Source organism: Balaenoptera musculus, chromosome 15 (genome assembly GCF_009873245.2).
Source record: "Balaenoptera musculus isolate JJ_BM4_2016_0621 chromosome 15, mBalMus1.pri.v3, whole genome shotgun sequence".
NCBI lineage: Eukaryota > Metazoa > Chordata > Mammalia > Artiodactyla > Balaenopteridae > Balaenoptera > Balaenoptera musculus.
Genome location: NC_045799.1, coordinates 66,267,092 through 66,289,356, shown reverse-complemented (window position 1 = coordinate 66,289,356; position 22,265 = coordinate 66,267,092). Strand labels below are relative to the sequence as shown.

Here is a 22,265-nt window from a genome sequence, read left to right as displayed (position 1 = left end):
CCCTGCCCCCCTGCAAGTTGTAACAACCAAAGACGTCTCTAAACATTGCCTAATGCCTCCTGGGGAGCACAATTGTCCCCAGTTGACAATCACTGAGCTAGACGTTGTCCTTGTCCTCCCAGAAGGGGAGAGTGATGTAAATATAGTAATAACAAATTGTGGGAAGTACTGTGAAGGAAGTAAACAGGATGATATGATAGTAATCACGAAAGGAATCTGCTTTGCATAGGTCAGGTGATCAGTGAAGGTGTCTTTTGAGCTTAGACCTTTTTTTTTTAAATAAAGTATTTTATTTTACTTTTATTAATTGATTATTTTTTTTGGCTGCGTTGGGTCTTTGTTGCTGTGTGCGGGATTCCTCTAGTTGCAGCAAGTGAAGACCCAACGCAGCCAAAAATAAATAAATAAATAAATAAATAAATAAATAACACCCCCCCCCCCCCGCCCCAAATCCAGGGAATTCCCTGGCGGTCCAGTGGTTAGGACTCCACGCTCTCACTGCTGAGGGTCATGTTCAATCCCTGGTTGGGGAACTAACATCCCACAAGCCGCACCATGCGGCCAAAACCCCCCACAAATCCAAGGTCACACCCCCTCTTCTCCCTCCTGCTTAAAGCTGTTCAAAGGCTTCCCTTTATTTCTAGGATAAAGACTAAGATCCTTAAGATGGCATTTGAGGCTCGCAAGCTCTGTCTGCTGCCCAGCTACCTTTCCAGCTTTCCCACTCCACCACTGCTCGCTGCTTCAGTGTTCGACAACCCCGTTCCCCTTCAGTTCCTAGAATGCTATCCAGCTCCTTTAATCGCAGGGCCTTTTCATGTGCTGCCTTTGCTCTGGAACATTCTCCTCCCCTCCCCCCAACCACTCATCCTTGACATTTCAGCTCAAATGTTACTTCCTCTAGGAAGTCTTCCCTACCATCCCACTCTATTTCAGGTTCCTTTGTGTTATGTAAACTGTCATAGAACTGTGCTCCTTTCTTTAAAAGTAATTACCTTAATTGAGAATAATACATTTATTAGTGTGATTTTTAAGAATTGGCATCTTTCTCCCATTAGACTGTAAGTTATGCGAGAGCAGGGACTGGCAGACGGTAAATATTCTGAGGAGGGGAGGTAAACCTCCGTTCTTGAAGAACTGACTTCGCTTTCTGCTCTTGGGTTCCATGAGATACTTGTTCCTTCTAATTCCCTTCCGTTTTGCTTAAGCGACCTCATTTATTTATTTATTATAAATGTATGTATGTATGTATTTATTTATTTTTGGCTGCGTTGGGTCTTCGTTGCTGCACGGGCTTTCTCTAGTTGCAGCGAGCGGGGGCTACTCTTTGTTGCGGCGTGTGGGTTTCTCATTGCAGCGGCTTCTGTTGTTGCAGAGCGCGGGCTCTAGGCACACGGGCTTCAGTAGTTGTGGCACATGGGCTCAGTAGTTGTGGCTCGTGGGCTCTAGAGCGCAGGCTCAGTAGCTGTGGCACACGGGCTTAGTTGCTCCGCGGCATGTGGGATCTTTCCGAACCAGGGCTCGAATCTGTGTCCCCTGCATTGGCAGGCGGATTCTAAACCACTGCGCCACCTGGGAAGTCCAAGTGGCCTCACTTGTATTTCTTGTTACTTGCAACAAAAAATATATTGTCTAAAACACCGCAAGTGAGAAACTCCAGATAGAGTTGCAGCTTCAACATTGGAGCGTGCGTTCTTATGAAACCATTAAATTAAATAGCCTAATGATGGTTCGGCAACTTGCTTTTCTCTTTGAGGTCTTTAATCTTTTATTCAGAGGAATTTTCTTTTGAAAAGCACCAAGATAATGTGGCAATGTCTCAAAAAAAGAAAAAGCGGTTTTACTTCAGTATGCTTTGCTGGGAGACTCTTGTGGCAGAGACTGCTGGAATAGAAATACCTCATCAACACTGGACGCCCCGCAGTCTCAGTTCCCTCTTTTCAGTGAGTGATTAACAACCTAATGAATTCAGAGGCTTGCACGACTGGATTCTGGGATGACTTGTGTTGGCCAATGGAGGGGTGTTTGGGTTGCATAAAACTAGCAAAACAATGTGGTGTGCTAGAAGGAGCACAGGACCATTGGTTTCTTCATCTGCAGAATGGCATGGGGATAATAGTAACTGCCCCGCCTACTTCAACTCCATCATCAGGAGGATCAAATGCAATTGAGAATGTACAAGAGCTTTGTAAAATACAAAGGGCTATAGGAATGCAGAATACCATTTCAAAATCTGCTGCATCTTCAAGCACTTCAGCATATGACACAAGCACTCGTTCATTCCGCGCACACTTATAGAGTGCATGCTAGGTGCCAGAGAGAGCTGGTACTGGGGAGGCAGAGCTGGACAGCCCTTACCCTCAGGCCTTTGCTCAAATGAAACCTTATCAGAGAGGTCTTCTTTGATTACCCCATCTCAGACAGAACCTCCCTGCCCCTGTTTTGTTTTCTCTGAGGCACGTTTCATCATCTGATGTTCTATATATTTACTTATTATCTGTCTCTGCCCCACTCTCCCTCATCCATCAATCCACTAGAAGTAAGATCCATGAGGGCAGGGACTTAGTTATGTTCACTGTTAGAACCGTTTTATGTAAACATTGCCTAGAAAATAGTAGTTGCTAAAAAAACATTTGTTGAATAAATGTACTCAGGGCAGGTCCAGAGTTTAGAGAAAGGTGGGCCACATTACCTTGGGAGACTGGTCACAGGAGGGGAAGAGAACATGCAAGCCGGTCCTTAGGAGATGGCATCTTGTCAAAGGGAGAGAGGTAGCCCTGATTAGTGGATAAAAGAAAATCTTCAGCTAACTTCCTGATTTGCTAACAGCTGGATCTAGGATTCTCTTAAATATCCAGGATAAAGCCACCCCCAGGGTTTGTATTTTTAACTGCCTAATAACCTCTAGTCTTTTCCCCCATCCAATCCATTTTACAATCTGCTGCCAGAATGATTTTTCTGATATGCAGAATTGCTCATGTTACTACTTGTTTAGAACCCTGCCATGGCTTCTCAGTACCGTGGACAAGCAAGTCAAACCTTCACAAGGCTTTTCATTCCATTTGGATCTATTCTTTGCTTACCTCTCTACCTCATCCTGCATCCTTCTACACACCCTGGTAACCCCTACCTGCACACACCTTGCTAATTCATACTCTTCTTTGTTCAAGTTGGACCTACTTCTAGAATTGCCCTTTGCCCTTTTTCTTTGACAAGAAAACCCAGGAAGCCTTTCCTGAACCCCATTTGCTGCCCCCCAACCCCCAAGGAGGAAACCATTCCCTCCTATTGCTGCCTCCTGGCTGTCTCTTACCAAGTTGTCACAGTCCTTCTCAGGAGCAGCCTCATTACTTCCTTGTCTACTGTTGTACCCCCAGCACGTAGCACAATGTCTGGCAGGTAGGGACCAGGCGCTTAAGACCCAGGCTCCCTAAATCTTTCTCACTTAGTCCAGAGCTTAGAGTCTGGGCCTCCCCCCGCCCACTCTTTTACCACCCTGTCAACCCTTGTGACACTCAACCTCACCTGCATTTCTCCATTTATTTCTCCATCTTTGGGAGAAGGGCCCCTGGTCATCCCAGGACTCTTTTCGCTGGTTCCCACTTCTAGTTCCTCCAAGCTCCTCCAAGCAACTCAACAGTGAAGGTTGCCCTGTCGGGAAGTGTTTGCTGGTCTCCAAGGTAACAGACTGCACCATTGCAGCTTGAGGCAGGGACAGGGAAAAATCTTCCTCACCCCTGGGAAAAAATTACCACTTTGTTGTTCATAACAACCTCTCCCTGGGCACTCTGCTTTTCTCTGCCCCCGCAAAGGCTAGGGAGCAGGATTTGGACCTCTTTTCTATTTTTAGAACCTTTGGGTCAGCAGAAAACTGTGGTTTAGACCAGTGGAGCCCTGGTGCCTGCTGCCTTCCTGTGGTAGGAACTGAAGAAAGCAAGCAGAGAACCTGCGACATGCGTGAAAGGTGGTAACCTTCTCTTCCTCCTCAGAGCCCCCCAGACACACTCCTTGGGAGAGGTCCGGCAGTCCCTCACCCCTGCCAGGTCCATCTCCACCCAAATCGGGCTAATACAGCAGCAGACTCAGTGACCTCTTAGCATAAGAAGAGATCATCTACTGCAGTGCTTCCCAAACCCAGGTGCCCATCAGAATGATCTGGGTTGTTTGCTAAGAAAACATACGTACATTCCCATCTGGGAGATTGATACAGAACTGTAGCAAAGTGTAGGAACATGAATATTTAACAATGGCCCCAGGTGATTATGATGTAACCAGCCCTTAGCCCACAGTCGGGGACCTTTCTAACTCCTTCTATGGAAATCAGGAGAGATGAAGTGATGTGCTCAATGTCAACTAGCTTGTAGTGGCTAAGGGAACTGCACTTAGTTTTTCTTATCCAGGTCATTTCTCAAATCACGACCTTCACTTTCTGAATCTTTAATTTATAATTTAGAACATGTGCTACTTGTGGTAGTCACTGTATGGTAGAGAACCCCTTCAGATGTTGACCCCACTGCCTCCCATAGGCCAGATCAGAAACAACAAAACCCTTCAAAATAGACACAGCTTACCTACCACCAGTCGCTCTGGGCAGAAGAGTCATGGGGTGTAAATCGTGGCATTTGGTCAACACCAACAAGGCAGGAGAGGAGGGAGATCAGAAAGAGGTAAGGAAGTCAGAAGAGGGAAGAGTCACAAGAGGCTGAGAGCAACCAACCAAAGGCTACTCTGTGAGCCAGAGGTAAGTGTCCTTGTGCCCACCTTACTGGAAATCCTGGGTAGAGGGGCTGGCTAACTTTGAGACACCATTTTTGGAGACACAGGGGCTCAAGATAGATGACTTATCACCCTCACAACGTCCTTTGCTCCTGGATACATGGGTTTTCAACATTTTACAAGAAGTAAGACCCAACATTGAAAAGTTCTTTGTTACTGCTTTTTTCTACTTGAGTTTACGCGACACATGTTCTGGATGTATTTGTGCCAGATGGATAAAGCAGAGTAAGATTTTCAGGCTGTATGACCAGCCACGGAGAAAGCTCTGTGCTGGTACCATCTTTCTCAGTTCTCCTCAGGCTGTATATAGCTCATGATTGGCCCCATGTAAGGAATCAGAGCACAGTAGGAATTTCTTTTCCTCTTACCTTAGGTTCTTGGGACCTGATGGGTCACCTTACCTCTGGTCTTTATTTAAGGAGCTCTAAACTGTTCCCATTACTCAAAATATATTTGCTATGATCTGAATGTTTGTGTCCCCGCCCCACAATTCATATGTTAAAAACCTAACCCTTAATGTGATGGTATTAGGAGTTGGGGTCTTCAGGAGGTGATTAGGTCATGAGGGCAGAGCCCTCATGAATGGGATTAGCACCTTTATACAAGAGAGCTGACAGAGCTCCCTAGCCCCCTTCCACCATGTGAGGATATGAGAAGTCTGCAACCCAGAAGAGGGCCCTTGCCTGACTGTGCTGGCACCCTGATCTCGAACTTCCAGCCTCCAGAACTGTGAGAAATAAATTTTTTAAAAGTGATGTTGCAGTGAATATTGTTTTGTATCTTAGGTTCACAGCATGCTCATTTCATGGCAAAGCCTGACTTGAACTGGCATGAAGCTAGTTACAGTCTTTATTTGTTCCCTTTAATGTGAATATTTAGATGTTTTGTGATTACGGAATACTGCTTCATTCTCTGATGGGGATGTTACATAATATATAGTGTAGACACCTCATTGATCTTTTTAAGTCTGAAAAAAATTGAATTCCAAAGATCTTTTAGCTTTTTGATAAATACCGTAGTGATGTGTCATATTTAGTCCCTATTATCTTCAGGTGTTAAAATGAGCAGATAATGGTGACTTTGATGGTTTTGTTTTCAGCATCTAAAATTCCTCTTTTTTGGGAGTTCCTTGGTGGTCCAGTGCTTAGGACTCTGCACTCTCATTGCCAAGGGCCCAGGTTCGACCCCTGGTTGTGGAACTAAGATCCCATAAGCTGCTCATGCCACGGCCAAAAAAAATCCTCTTTCCCTTTTTTTTTTAAATTGAGGTATAATTGACATATAACATTACATTAGTTTCAGGTGTACAACATAATATGTATATATTGGGAAATGATCACCACAATAAATCTAGTTAACATCTAGTTAAATTTGTTTTTTATAAGCCACCTAAGTCTGTGGTGTTATAGTAGTCCAAACAGGCTAAGACAATATTATTGTGTGATATATTTCTTTAGGTATTAATTTGTAATTTGCTCTATTTCTTCCCTCCATTTCAAGCAGTTGCAGGTGCTTTTTAAGAAGCGGCTTGAAGTCAACAGTTTTTCCTGTCTTTTGTAAAAGCCTAAGCTACCTGAAAGATTATAAAGTGACATGCCAAAGCACAGGAGGTGAGGGATGTGTTTAATGTCAAGAGGAAAGTGGGAAGGTATATAAAGATTCTTTTAGTTAAAAGAGACAGAAACCCAGTTCAAACTGGCTTAAGGGAAAAAGGGAATTTATGTGATCAGATAAAAGAAAAATCCAGGGATAGTTCTGGCTTCAGGCATGGCTTGATCCAAAGGCTAAAATGTTAACAGAAATCTGTCTCCACTTCTCAGCTTCTTTTCTTCTGTGATGGCTTTATTCTTAGGTAGACTCTTTAGGAGTGGTTGGTAAACTTGGGACATCAGCACTAAGCTTTCCCCTCCATAGCTTTTAGCACCCTAAAGGAAGGAGAAGAACTCTTTTCCAGGAGTTCCAGCGAAGAAGTCCCAGGCTTCGCTTGGTCACAGGACATGCTCATTCTTGAACCAATCACTGTGACTCTGATTGGCCAGACCTGGTTTCTGCACCTAGTCCTGGAGCCAGAGGGTGAAATCAGCCCTATGAAAAGAGCTGTTTTTGTTGTTTTATTTGTTTTGTTTTGTTTAACCAAAGAAGGGGACACTAGGCAAACAAGACTGAGGAAAGCCAAAGGGGAGAGAACAGTCCCCAGATAAACAGAGGTCAAGAAATCAGATCTGAAAAATCAGAGGGAGGAGGGACCTGCCCCGTGTTTGGTAGCAACAGTGGTGAGATGGCAAGACCTGAGAGGAAATGGGTCCTCAGTACATACAGGAAGAAAGTCCAGAGGCACAGGGGCTCACAGCTCACCAAAGGTTACCATGCCCCAAGCGTGGGATTGGGTACTGTAGAACTACTGCACCATTCGGCCTGGAACAGTTGATGTTTCAGCAGCAGTGGGTATAGGCAAATGACAAACGACCAGAGGGGACTTTCTAAAGTTTCAGCCATGGATCTCTGCACAACCCTAGCGTATCCCCAATGGCCAATAGATTTCCTACCAACAAGGAAGAAGGGATCTAGTTGATTTTTTAAAGTGCTACAGGGAGAATAGGAGATAGCTTCTTTGGGAAAATTTCCCTGGGTGCTCAATTCTCAAAAGGGTTCCGATAAAACCAATGGATAACATGGTATAATTCACCAGTCAAGGAAGTAAGCCCTATAAAATACCACTGAGCAATGATTGCAGAAATCTTGACAATGAGCAGGGAATGATGGCAGATTAAACAAAACTTAATGATAACTTACATAATTTTTTTCTTTCAACAAAATATGTAATATTCACAAGTAGAGACTACTTTTTATGGTTGTTTGCATTCCACATCAAGAAGAAGCAAACCATAGATTTAGCTGCTCATGTCTGAGCCAAGGAATCATGCAACTGGGACAAGCTATTTTTATTTCGTTTAGACTAGCCAAACTGGCAATGTGGGACAGCAGAAGCAGTCCTAGATTTGAAGTCAGGGAACCTAGGTTTGAAACCCAGATTCCCTAATAGAACTTTGGGTAAATTGCTCACCCTTCTGATCCTTAGTGTTTTCTAGTCTATACAATACCATCTCCTACTTCACAGGAGGAGTATTAATTAAGATGACATATGGAAAAACACAACATGAATTTAATGTTAGTTTCTTTCTCTAAACTCTTATGAATGCCACTATTTTTTAACCACAGTTTTTCAAAAAATATGAATTGCCTTAATAGAGTAGTTGATATGCTTCAGTTAGAATGTCAGATTATTATGATACTTGGGAATTTTCTGTCATCTAAGGGCTAAGTTCAGAGCAGCATTATTTGTAATAGCAAAGACTTGGAAACAAATGTACAACAACAGGGGAAGAGAAATATATCTATATCTCTACAGTGTGTAATAAAGGTATCTATCTATACTATACAGCCATTAAAAATGAGGAAGGGGCTTCCCTGGTGGCGCAGTGGTTGAGAATCTGCCTGCCAATGCAGGGGACACGGGTTCGAGCCCTGGTCTGGGAAGATCCCACATGCCACGGAGCAGCTAGGCCCGTGAGCCACAATTACTGAGCCTGCGCGTCTGGAGCCTGTGCTCCGCAACAAGAGAGGCCGTGATAGTGAGAGGCCCGCGCACCTCGATGAAGAGTGGCCCCCGCTTGCCACAACTGGAGAAAGCCCTCGCACAGAAACGAAGACCCAACACAGCCATAAATAAATAAATAAATAAAAATAAATGTACTAGGAATTTGAAAGATTTACATAAACTTGGAGGTGATTTCCTATAAAAAAAAAAAAAAAAAAAAATGAGGAAGATCTATATTTACTGACACTGAAAGATATTCATCCTAAATTAAGTTAAAAAAGAAAGTAGTGGTAGTTATGTATAATATGATCTTGCTTTTGTTAAAACAATTGAACAGGACACACCCATCTCACACACACACACATATAAACACACCATACACACACACACACACACACACACACTGTAAAGAAAGCAAAATGTCTGAAAGAATACCTAATAAACTGTCAACAGTGGTACTCTCTGGAAGGTGGATTGTGTGGGAGGGAACTTTTAATTTCCTATATTCATTAAAAAAAATTTACAGACAGGTGTTACTGTAAAAAAAAAATTCTTTTGTCCCAGTTTAGGGTCATGTTAACTTCCTTCTCCATAGTAGCACTTAGGACAAGAGAAAAAGTTACTGGGACTTCCCTGGTGGCACAGTGGTTAAGAATCCACCTGCCAATGCAGGGGACACAGGTTTGATCCCTGGGCCAGGAAGATCCCATGTGTCACGGAGCAACTAAGCCCGTGCGCCACAACTACTGAGCCTGTGAGCCGCAACTACTGAAGGCCGCACGCCTAGAGCCCGTGCTCCGCAACAAGAGAAGCCACCGCAATGAGAAGCCAGCGCACCTCAACGAAGAGTAGCCCCCGCTCGCCGCAAATAGAGAAGGCCCCCAGCACAGACAAAAAAAAAAAAGTTACCAATGACCCAGAAAGCAGAAATGAGGTAAAGTATTTGAGTGGTGTGTGTGTGAGTGGGACTGCAACACACAAGTCCATTTTGCTCTCACTAATTAATTAGCAAAATATGTAGAAGATGAGGTAGTAAAAAACTTTCTTAGATATGTGGATTATTTTTTTTCCCCTAGAGTGGAGAGTGGAAGGGGTTTTTTTTTTGGTGGTTCTTCAACTGCATTTGTATTTTGCCATAGAAAACAAAGCAATGTAAAAGAAAGGGTTTTTATTTTTTATTTTTATTTATTTATTTATTTTTTTATTAAAGAAAATACTTGAATTGTCTTATACAACTAAATTAAGTATTTAAACAACATGAAAAGAGTGCCAGAGTCAGGACACGGTATTTATTTTACTGACTTGCCCCAACAGATAATAAATAGAGATTGATTTAATGGTGACCAAACACATTGAAAGTATCTACTAAAATGTGCCGTAAGATGGCCAGTTGGGGATAACCACATCTAAAATGAGATCAAATCCTTGAGTCTGTTCCTTTTAGCAGAAATAATTAAAACCATCTTGGCAGAACCAAGTCTCTGCAAAACATACCAAATGTATGGACGGCTTCAAGAGAACGGAGAACCCACAAGCTTGAAGAAACCTCCAGAGAGTTCTCTTCAGGATCGACACGGTACTTGCATCATCCTGGTCCTCTGTATAAGTATCAATATTAGAGCACTGTGAATTTAGTAGTAAAGGGTCTTGAGTCCAGAGAAATCCTAAGGAGGTCAGCAAGACTGGCATATTATACAGTCAAATACTTACCAGTAAAATAACCACACTTACTTATAAAGGCTGATGATCTATGCAAGCTTCTGCTTTGAGGAAAAATTTCACTGAAACAATCCTGGAAGACAGGTGACTGGGCCTTTCGCATCTCCAGGAAATATAGTTTCATAATTTTCCTTTATAACCTAGCCCCAAATTTAATCATGATAATTCATGTGTAAAGCACTGTGTCAGGTCTCTGGACTACGAGAAAGCCACATTCCTTGAGTTCAAGAGTTTATGATCTAGTTATAGAGAAGTATTTAATAACATCAGCAGCTAACACTTGAAGGCTTACTATGTACCAAGAACTTTCCACACTTTATCTCATTTAAACCAACAATAACCCTATAAGGTAGGTACTATCAGGCCCGGTCTACAGATGAGAAAACCAAGGTGCACAGAGGTTAAGTGATTTATTAAGTGATTTATTGTGGAACTGAGACTTGTATCCAGGCAGTCGATTCCCCTCTAGTAAGTTCTGTTACAGAGGTACAAGCAAAAGAGAAACAAAGCACAAAAAATTAGATTATTTCAAATATAGGAGGGATTAAAGAAACTGCAAGGGGGAGGTCATACAGGCACAGCTAAGACAGAGAGCAAGGTGTAGTAAAAGAATGGCGAATAGGCTGGTTTATCAGTAAAAAGCGAAAAGAGAGAATGATGGGAAATGAGGCTGAGGAGACAGCTTGAAGCCAGCTCATCAAGGGTTTTCAGTATTATGCTAAAGAAGTTTGGATTTCATTCTGTAGACTGCTGACGTGACAGGAACTCGAATAAACAAGTGAAAAGTTTCTTTTGTGTTAAGATTATTTTGGCAGAAATGATCTGGATGAATTGAAGTAGGTGGAGATTAGTTGAAGAAAGATTCGTTTAAGTGGCTATAGACTTTGAAGAACTGTCCTAGGCCAAAAACTGTCCAAGGCCTATTTGTCAAAGACATTCTTTTCTACATTGAGTGTTCTGAGACCTAGTTATGTGACTCTGGGAAAGTCAATAAGCCTTTGAGTCCTTGATTTCTTCATCTGGAAAATGGAAACACTGAACATGCTTTTAGATTTCACCCAGCTCTGAAATGTTACAAGTCTCATGAAAAATTTCTTCTTGAAATTTAATCTTGGGTGGTCTTAGTCTTTGGAACTGGGGCTTCTTTGTAGAAACCTTGAATGTGCTTCAAAATACATCCCAGCATTTTTTTTTCCCTGCTGGGAAAAGAACCAAAATTCTAAAAAAATAATACAGCATTATGCTTTCTATCTTTAATACAATTTATAAATAACTACTTTTATTTTGTTGCTGGGTAACTGTGACCCAGAAGAGTTGACTTTGCATAAAAGGAACCCACAGTCCACTAGTCTTGGTGTTTTTCCTATAATCTTCTCATACAGTGGTTAGAAGAGAGTTGATGGAAGAGTAACTCAAAATAATTTTTTCACCCGTGTTATTGTTTTTAAAGACAGTCTGTTGCCTTTTCCTACAGTATTACCAAAGAGAAGAAAAGTGTTTCCTTCCCCTCTCTTAGAAGTTCAGTATTTAGTCAACCATTACAATTTCCAGTTGACCTATTCATTAATGTTTATAGAAAAGAACTCTTCAAATACCTCTAATCCGTGTCATAAATCAGGGTAAGATTTGAATGGGGAAAGGTAGGGTGACCAACTCATCCCTGTTTGCCTGGAACTTTCTCAATTATAGCACTGAAAGTCTCATGTCCCAGAAAAGCCCTGTCTCAGGCAAACCAGGATGGTTGGTCACCCTAAGAAGATGACGTTAAGGTCCAGAAGCCAAGAACACCCAAATCCTACCTTGTCTTAAACTCCCGACTCTGCATGAGGCTCCTGCAGAGGCCATATAAAGGAGAGACAGCAGCAACGGGTAAATATAGTGTTTCATTTGATTACTAGTTATTATTAGGCTAGGTCACTCCTGATACTCCTAGAGAGAGTTACAGTAAAGCTGTGATGGAGCACACAGATAAGTCTAGAGACCAAAGGGTTCTATATTGCTCCTTCAACCCAAATTTTAAAATCTTACAAGCTAAGAGGACTTTGGCCTGAAATAAAGTACAAACAGAAGAATGAAGCAAAGATGAAAGGGCTTAGGTCGATGTGCAAGGAAAAAAGGAAAGAAAAAGGAGAGCCTTGGCTCAGTATCTCTCTCCTAGTCCATGGAAACATGATGTAGAAGAGAGTGCCACATGTGTGTGGTCTTTTATTGCTGAGTGCCTCTTCTTATTGGTAAACATAGCCTAATCCATGTTCTGGAACATTAATAGCAACTCCCCCTGAAGGGGGAGCTAGGAGTGAGAGTGGAAGAAGAGAGGGGAGACATTCCCCTGGCACAATGCTAACAACAAAACTAAACCAAGAGGCATGGAAGTGTCACTGTGTGAATATGTGAAACCTCTACAAGAAATTCATTTCTGAAATAAATTTTTAAATTCAAAGCTTATTTCAAAGTAATAGAAGCCTTTTTAGTTTCTTTAGTAGACAATTTATTTTGATAAACTTGCTCAATAACAAAAATACAAGTGAAGAAAATTATGTTCATTTTATACAGTTTGTATTAACAATTTGTTTTGAAACTATTAATCGAAAAATGTCATAACCAATTAGAAAACAATTCTTAATAAAGTTTGGGGTAATATACAGGCCTTGATGACAAACTTTAAAATCTCTTGAGGTGATATAACTAATAAGTCCTATGTAGGGAAGCCAACCTACACAGGTCACTTTTTTCCTTCATATATTTTTATCCTTCAAAAATTAGTTCTGAAAGACAGCTTACTGCTTTGAATCGTGAATGTAAATTTAATATTTTAAAGAAGATCAAAGTGGGTTGATAAAACAGTTACTACAGAGTAACTGTGGATACTAGTCTTTTAATAAAGACAAAATAAATGCAACATGTTCCTCCCATGAAGCCCACGATGCAAAATAATAGCTAAGAGTAGTATATTCAAAGTTAGTTTCCAATACTTTTTCAGGGTCTTTCCTCTAAATCAATAGGTTGTATGTCACCAGGACTGTTCATTGTTTTACTTAAGAGATTAAACAGTGAATTCACAGAACATCAAGTGGGGATATCAAAGATTTAGGCAAAAGGGTAAAAACCAATGAAGTGTTTTGGTCATCTAGAACATTAAGAAGAAAAAAAAAAAGAGCCGTCCTTCAAAAACAAAACGAATGAAACGGAAAATAGGCTTATAAGAAGTAGAAGAGTCAGAAAAATTACATACACACATTAACAACATAGAACATGGATTACCTTTGGAAAGAATCATACTGAAATGTTTGCTTTTAATGAATTGAAGATTTTTCATGTTTACAGATGTTTAGGCATGTTCAATAGGAGCTTCCAAAACTTTCAAACTAATTAAGTCTTGTGCAAATAAAACCTATAAATATTTTTCAGCAGATTTTACAGTGATATTCTTAGGTATGAGAAGAATGCACACACTCTAAAAACAATGTAACAGACAAAAATTTGACAAATGATTGCACCATTTAACAGTGTTTTATATACAGTTTACAAGATATGATTTCCTGCTATAAATTAATACTGTACTATATAGTACTTATTATAGTGACCTTTTTAAAAGCAACTGCTGACAGTTGTCTATCTTTTCACTTACAGGATTTATAGAATTTTATCTGAATGAGTCCATTTCAATGTTTGGTCTGGAAGAGTACAAAGATCTGACTTCACATACTACTTGATGGGATGGTTTTAATCCTGGGTTAGAGTGCTGACTGGTTAGAGGGAGCTTTCCCCTATCAGCCCTTTGTGCACTGGACCTCCAAGACAATGATGAAATTAAAGACAATTTAATGGTTTGTGTAATAGATACAAATAAAACCGTAAATTCTGCAATCTTATATGCAATACCACTGTAAGTGAAAGACGTAAACGGTGGGGAAATTCTTAGCAGCTGAGAAACTTTCTCTCCCCATGCTCATGATCCAGTTAAAAATATTTTGAGAAACTATTTACAATAAAATTCATCTTTTGGAAGAGAAAAGCTCTTGGTCATATCATAAGTTAATTTGAACCATACTTTGCTAACCCTTTATTTCAGTGGTATAATGGTGACAACCGAAGCTTTCCTTCAAAGTGATCCATTTGACTGAGGTCCAATCAGATCGCAATGGGAACTGCCATCCCAAATGTCCATAGCACATGTCCAGTGGTATTCTTAGAACTGACCAGACATCATAATACTTGGGGAAAATTAATCTCCCTCAGGCATTTCCTAGAGGTTTCTTTGGACTCTGGGAAGGAAATGTGTGACATGCCCCCAGCACACTCAAGGAACTCACCCCAGTGGTGGTCTACCTCTTACCTGACTCCTGAGTGAGCTGAAACACTGGGGTTTTCTTCCACAATAAAATACTGCTGAATTAGCAGTAAGATATGTGAATGTTAAACAAGCCAGTGTGAAACACATCAGGCTCCTCCATTTCATACCTTGAATATCTGAGGAGGCAGCCCCTTAAATGAAGTAATCATTTAAAAAACAACAACAGTGCATTCATTTCAGTTTGTGTGAAACAAGGGACCCTAACTCTTCTGATAGGGACGTTTCGGTTGCCGTTGCCATGAAAGACTCCATTGCCATGAAAAACCCTCCTGCCCCACATTTCAAACAGGTGATTATCTATTGTGTTCACCTGGAAAAACAACTAAGCATTGACATGAAGACATGGAGATGTGGAGAAGAGAAATACTATATTTTAAAACTATCTGTGGGCTCAAGGGTTAGCTGCAATGCTTCTTTCTGGAAGAAATGTAAAGCTGTGGGTTTAGTACAGCCCTTTAAAGTAAATGCAAAAATGTTAGCTTTTAGCAAACAAAGGCATATAGCATTTAAAGAAAATACTGTATTGCTCGGGTTTTTGGTAAAGGAGATTATTAATAATGCTTAGATGGAAAGAAACATAAATTTAATTTTTATGGCAGAGTGAAGTTAGTGTTATAAATAGCCAAAATATTGTAAATTGATATTACTAGTGAATTTTGTATTTATGTAAAGTTGTGTGCTTAAACATATAAAATGCTTTATTAATGTAACAGAACGAGCCAGTAGAAAAAGAGAACCTCTGTACAACAGACAACAGTTGCCAATAATTTAAATAGTGTCAGATTCCCCAAATTATAAGGTTTGACATGATCTTACCTTCTACTATCATAAACAAATAAATTAACCCTACAAAGAATTTTAGCTTAACTTAAAATTGCACCTAGAAAGGTATGGGATTATTTGTACCTATTACAAAAACCTGTTAAAATCAAGGGCTGCTACAAAGAATGAGGTAAACTGAAGACTCTCTCCACTATGCAGCCTTCAGATAAATGGCTTTTTTTCTATTGAGTTCTAGGTTTGCACACCACAGTGTTTTGCTAGCAAAGCATTCAGAGTTCTCTTCCAGGAACTGTTTGCATGTGTGTGTATATAAATTTACACACACACATACACACACACACATATATACACACTGTATACTGCATCAGCAAAATATATATATTATATATATATTTATATAAATATAAGGAAAATTTCCCCCACCCAACCCCCCGCCCCCCAACGACATGTTTCTTAGTGTTTGATTTTTTTTTTTTTTTTTTTTGTACACAGAGAATAGGGAATTTCAGAATTTTTACATACATTTTAGCAAACGAGTTTTGATCTATTGGCTTCTTGGTGCGGTAATGCAATGGCAATCCATTCTGGTGCCAAAGGCTCATACCATTACAAGGAAGCTGTGAACTCTAATTTCTTAGGAGGTGAGGCCAGCCCCACATGAACTTCTCTTGCATCCCTCTGGTCCGCCATGATTCATAAATACTTAGACTTATTTTTTCCTCCCTCAAATGAATCATTAGACATTAAAAATGGAACAACAGAGTCACAAAGGGCCACATGCTTTTCAGTATAAAGCATTCTCCTTCACTAGGTTGCTATCACAGTGCAGACCTGACTGCCTGAATATGCTCAGGAGATTTAGTCAATATTGTCTGTATTTGGTTATGGAAAAGGCTCTCCTTATTTTTTGTTTTTAAATCCAAAGTGCATAGTGAGAACAAATCAAAGCATTTTTTTTTCTTTTCAGCATCAGTTTCATCTAAGCATCTTCCTATGCGAGGACTACTCAGATGCCTTGCCTTTGTCCTCCCCACCCTCCAAAAATAAAAAAATAAAATAAAATTAAAAATAGTAAGAGTCAAGCAATTCAGACATTCATCAGCCTGGTAAACAAACTTTGCCGGCAAATAGAAGTCCTACTATTGTAAAGAAAATTGATAAGACAAAAAGTACATATGATGACCCAACTACTGTGTTGTTGGGTAATTTATATGGTTGACCTCCGACTTCATTGATGTAAAATCCTATTGGAAATATTAGGGCAGCCATACAGAAAAGGATCACTGTAAAACAAACCAGAACACAACATTAGTAACATGGTTTGGTGATTAAGAAAACAATGAAAATTTGGCACAAAGGAAGTTTATAAGAAGGGTTGTGGATTGATGACATGGTCAAATCTGTTACAACATGGGTCACTTATCAAAAGATTTGTGTATACTACAGATCCCCAAAGCCTAACAATTAAATACAGTAAAAGTTAGCTTAGCCTTTTACATAGTTTTGAACATCAGCATTAAGGAAGGCCTCCAAACCTACTAAGTACTCGTATATACAATTCCTGACCATTTAAAGTAGTGACTAAGGGCTCTGGCTAGTGTCAGACAGGGGCTAAGTTCTGGCTCTACTACTTACTAATGGTGTAATCTTAGGCTTCTGAAATTCTGAAAATGGGTAAGTATATAGTACAAGGATAAACAAAACAATGTCAAGTCCTTCGCACAGTGACAGGCTGATAGTAAGTGCTGAATAAATGCTGTATATTATTATTAGCCTAGCATTATTTTGCCAATTCTCTGCTCTCTCAGTTGGTACTAGCTATAAGGAATTGAGAAAAGGTGCATACAAATATAAATACTATTTATCTTACTCTGATTTAAAATCAGCTAGTGGAAAGAACCACGGACTTCTGGGATGAGGAGCAAATTGTCAAATTGGTTATCTCTCATCATGGACAACGTTCCAAAAAAAAAAAAAAATCTCCCAGGTTTCTGACTACAGAGTTTAAAGTGGGGGAGAGTGGGGAAATCTTTTGAGTTTTGTATGCAAACACAATGAAATATATTATTTGCTAAAATGCTTCTAGAAAGATATCAGAAAACCCAGTGTCTGGGCAGAAGTAATTCCACAGTTGGCTGTTTTAGGAAACCATGTGCTCCCCTGTGCCACCAAAGAAACACTCTTCTTAGGGAACACAAATTACCTACAGATAGGCTGGCGTTTCCAAGAAAATATTTTATGCTTTTTGAAAGCATGTTGGTCAAATGTTCATAGTCTTTCAAATTTCTTTGAAGGCAGAAACATTTCTTCAGTGTAATGTCATTCTATAGTCATTCCCAATATTAACTGAATGAGAAAACTTTTCTCAGTTAAACCAATCCCTAGCAATACTGACAGAGTCCTGGATAAATATACCAGCTGACACTTGTCCTAAATTATTTTTGTGTTACTCAATCTACAAAATTTAATAGGAGAGTCCTGAAAAAGCCAGTTAGGAATATTTCCTGGAAGGAAGCTCCAGAAAAGCTGTAAAAAGTAACATTTTCTTAAGTAATACACTAGCTTAAGAAACACACCAGCACTCTCGTTTGCTTTGCACCATTTAGGTGGATTATTTTATATTAAGCAGACATAGAATCTGTTTCATTTTGGGCATATGACCACACCAAATAATGTTACATAAGCAGATTTAGATTCTTTTGGATACCTACTACAGAACAAATGAAAAATTCACGTATTCAGTATTACATATTTTGGCCTTTCTGTTGTATAGTTAGCAATAAATAACTTTATTACTGCTGCCAGTGCCCCCTGATCTGTGGTATCTGTCACCAATCTCTAATGGTTCTTATGCCTTAATATGGTTTGGTAAGCAAAATGAAACCACAATCTAAATAGCTATAGACAATCTAATAAAAACAATGGGAAAACATTATTGTCTTAAAAACAATTTGTTCTTTAATGTGGATTAATCTCTAACCTCAAGAAACACTAAAATAATTTAGAAGTCCTTAAAAGATATGCAGATATTACTGTTGTTCATTCTGTTAATTGATGTGCCAACTTAATTCCTATCCTTTCCTATTTTCTACTGTAAAATAAAAATCTATCTTTTATAATGGAGTAATCATTTAATGACTATATTTAAAGCAGGGTTTAATATTTTACAAGTGTTAAATATTTTCCAAATTGGTTAGGAAAAGCTTAATCAAATTTTAAGGAAGCAATGAACTTCTAATTCTATCCAATATTTGTTTTTAATCCAAGGAATCTAGTTCTCTATCCTGGGGAGATTTAATGTTGGTGGGTGAGGTTTTTTTGTTTTTGTTTTCCTGTTTTTTGTGTTTTTTTTTAGCTATTGAGACCTGTGAAGTTACTATAGATCTTAAAATACTGTTATTGGTGAAAATACATATCAACTTTTGACAATTAAGTTCTGGGTCCTAAATAAATAAGTCTGTAAAGACATAACTTCATATCCTGTATAGCATAGATTTCTTGGTGGTGAAAGTCAATCAGGTGTACTGGTAGACAAGTAAATTAGGGTGGCAAAAGCAAGGGCAAGAGTCAGACTTGAAGAAAAAGGCACAGCTTTGTCACCCTTGCCCCCATAGGTGAGCCCCCTCATGTGTGGCTCTCCTTTGAGCATTTCCACTGTGTAAATCCATCAGAAAATATTAGCTTATATTCTTACCAAACTATAGCTTAACTGGAATAGAAGTGCATAAAATAGAGATGAAGTACATTTTCAAAGGCTGAATGGAAACACTAGGGGGAGCCCAATCCCTCTTATGACTACCACCCCAGTAAACTAGCTCTGGGAATGCAGCTCTATGCTTCCTTAGATGACATCAACACCAAGATATATTGTTGAACGAAAAAACCAAGGTACAGAATAGTATAAATAGAATAAATATGTATTTATAGGACACTCACACATATACATATATGTTTCTATGCACAGAACACCACTGGTAGGAAACCCCAGAAACTGGTGAGAATGGTTGCTTCCAGGAAAGGAGTATCGGACGACTGGGAGACAGGGCCACAAATGAGACTTACTTTTCACTTGGTGACCCTTTCATAGGCTTTGAATTATGTATCATGCACATATTATTTTAAAAAGTTAAATTATTTAAAATGGAAAATAAAGGAAAAACATTCTGCATTTCAAGGTAGCTATATATTAAATATGTACTTAAATATTTTCTCTTGAAGAGAAATGAAAAACAAGATAATCAAGTTCTTTCCCTTTATTGGGTCATAAGAACCAATGGCTCATGTGAGCACCTTAATGCTTTTCTCTGACTCATATTACTTTGCTAAATAATATTTCAGATTTTTGGTATTCAGAGCACATGCACTCCCAAATTTCAACTAAATCCAGAAACTAAATCCTTCTTCTTTGATTTTATTTTACTCCTAAAGAGTGAATTCTAAAGAGTGGATAAGTAACTGTATCTGTGAGTAAAGATTCTCTTTAAATTCCTCATCAATACCCTTTAATTTAGTAGCACTGTCTCTATAGCTGCCTCTAGACCCTACTATTTAGAAAAGAACTGTCTCAGGAGGTCTGTTAGACCTCAAAAAAGATCAACTTGTTTCACATTTCTTAACAAGGACGGAGAAGCCTTTTTATGTCAACTGCAACTTGATCTAAATTTTAAAGTTAAGGGAGAAATAGAGACAAAAATAAAACAACAGATCCAGAAACATATACATTCTCTAAAGAGAGTTTCACAGAGAGATAGGGAGAAACAGAGACTCATGAACTAATATCCCTATCCTATGATCTTTAAGAATAAACTGAGTTTTAACATTAATAGGGATACATGGGATTATGCCTTAGCCCGTGATATAAGTTCTACACGACAATAACAGGTGAAAGTAAGCTGTGTTATAATATTCATTTTTTGAAAACTTAAGAAAACCTGAGATGATTAGAAGACACTGAATTAGAAGTTAAATCCCATAGTATTTGGCACAGGGATAGTTATCCTGTTCTTTAGAGCAGGGTTTCTCAACAGGGCCCTACTGCCACTTGGGGCCAGATGAGTCTTTGTTGTGGAGGCTGTTCTGTGCATTTGCACGCTGTTTGGCAGCATCCCTGGACTCCACTCACTACACGCCAGGAGCATCCCCTTAGTTGTGACAATCAAAAATGTTTCCAGACTTTGACAAATGTTCCCTGGGGGACAAACCTGCTTTAGAAAGAAGCAAGCAGAATTACAGAAATCTTTCCTTTGAGCATTTTTTTTTGCTTTTAGCTTGGGAAAAGCCTGCGTTGTGTTCTGAAATTAAACCAGTTTTGCAAAGTACAAGAGAATGTGTAATATATAAATATTATCACACCCTTGGGCATAGCTTAAATGGCATAAGAAATGTTGAGAAACGATTATTAAATAACCAAATGTGTTGATTTTTCAATGGTCACACCACAACTTACGGTAGAAACTCAAATCAATGATATTAAAAAGCAAATCACCACCTTAAACTAATTTGTATTTCTGTATATTTTCTTCTAGATTTATCTTTATTTGACAGAAGATACCAATACCTTTAAGAAGAGGAAGACTCAGGTTAGTGGTAGCTCTGAGTCACAGACCTGGAACACTTATGTCACAATGTGAGCAAAAATAAAATTCATTAAAATAGCACGTTATACAAAGCAATTAAGGTTTGGATGTCCTGGTCTTATGGTGAGAATTCTGAAGAGCTGATGGGACCGCGTAGAGTCTATCTGATGGCCGTATGCAAGTGGTGCCCTTTGATGATTAGAGAGTCCTTATTACTGAGTCTTGATTCCAGGGTGAGGGCCTTCTAGACAAATTTAGTTAGCACAGGTTACTTACTTCCAGTGAATGCTATCCATCGAGCATATTTTGTGGCTTCTCTTCGCCAGTGGGAAGCCACCAGCAAACCACATGTGACAGTCAATGAAATGATTCCCATGATGATAAAAAACAGTGTGGTGACCCACTCTGGGGGAAGCCGAGGTGGGATGCATGTCCGGTCTCGTCCATGGATTGTTTGACACTGTCGCACAAGGCCCACAGTGAGTGCTCCTGGAGAGATGCAAAACGTGGGAGTATTTTAGTGGGTTTGGCACACCCAGGGAATTGTCCCTACCAACACCCCTTTAGTCCTTTTCTCTCTGAGTGGGTCATTCAAGCACTGAATTCCACTGAGTCCTATTCTTCAGCATCCTGCTGTAGTCCACTATGTAGTAATACTTTGTTTAAGGTACAAAGTGAACTTAAAAAAAAAAAAAAAACCTCACAAGTCATAGAAGGCAATTCATTCAGTCATTTATTAAATACTTTTCTGGGTACTTGTGTCTGGCACTGTTCTAGGCTCCAGGAAAATAACAGTGAACAAGAGAAATGAGGTTCCTGCTCTTGCTGAGATTACCATACTAGCAAAAAGAATTGGAACTTTTCTATTCCCAGATCCAAGACTCAAATGTATATGATGTTATTTTGGCTGAGGAGAAACACACGTTTTAAAAATTTGAAGGCAAACTTGAAATATGTCTAAGTGTAATACATAAATAAAATTAAATAATGGATTAAACACTGGAACTAATATTATTTTATTAAACTTAAAAGGTCTAAGAAAATTACAATATAAGTACTTTTCCACTAAATTCAAGAAAATGCTGGAAAAACTAGTAGGTTCACCCCATTTGGTAAGTTCAACAATTTCTGTACGATGTACAAATGCTCACAGTGCCAAATCATTACTAGTATGCTTCAGCAGAAAAGCATAAAGGCATCGGTGCTAATTTTTAAAGTGCCCCCTCTTCCATTTAAATAAATGAAAGTGGTTTTTGTAAAACATCAAGTGCTATTTTTAAACAAACATGTTCTCATGTCAAACCCAAGGAACCTCTCTATCAAATTTGGGGTGAATTAATTTACAGAAACCTAGATAAGGAAGATGAAAGAATTGTTATTTTATCCTTTTCCCCAGTATGAAGAACAATTAAAATGTTACTTTTGAGTAAAAGTTGCTTGCTTCCCCCTTTAAAGGCAA

At 39.2% G+C, this 22,265-nt stretch overlaps 1 protein-coding gene across 1 annotated transcript in view; it reads right to left on the bottom strand.

The window, feature by feature from the left end:
• Nucleotides 1-15,694: 15,694 nt before the first annotated feature.
• MOSMO (modulator of smoothened) overlaps nucleotides 15,695-22,265 on the bottom strand; it is a 55,685-nt gene continuing 49,114 nt past the window's right edge. The window contains exons 2-3 of the mRNA XM_036827166.1: nucleotides 21,083-21,295; nucleotides 15,695-16,513 (exon numbers count right to left, since the gene is read on the bottom strand). Of these exons, the coding sequence (XP_036683061.1) occupies nucleotides 16,329-16,513; nucleotides 21,083-21,295 (398 nt within the window). The 3' untranslated portion in view covers nucleotides 15,695-16,328. The remainder of the gene's footprint in view (nucleotides 16,514-21,082; nucleotides 21,296-22,265) is intronic.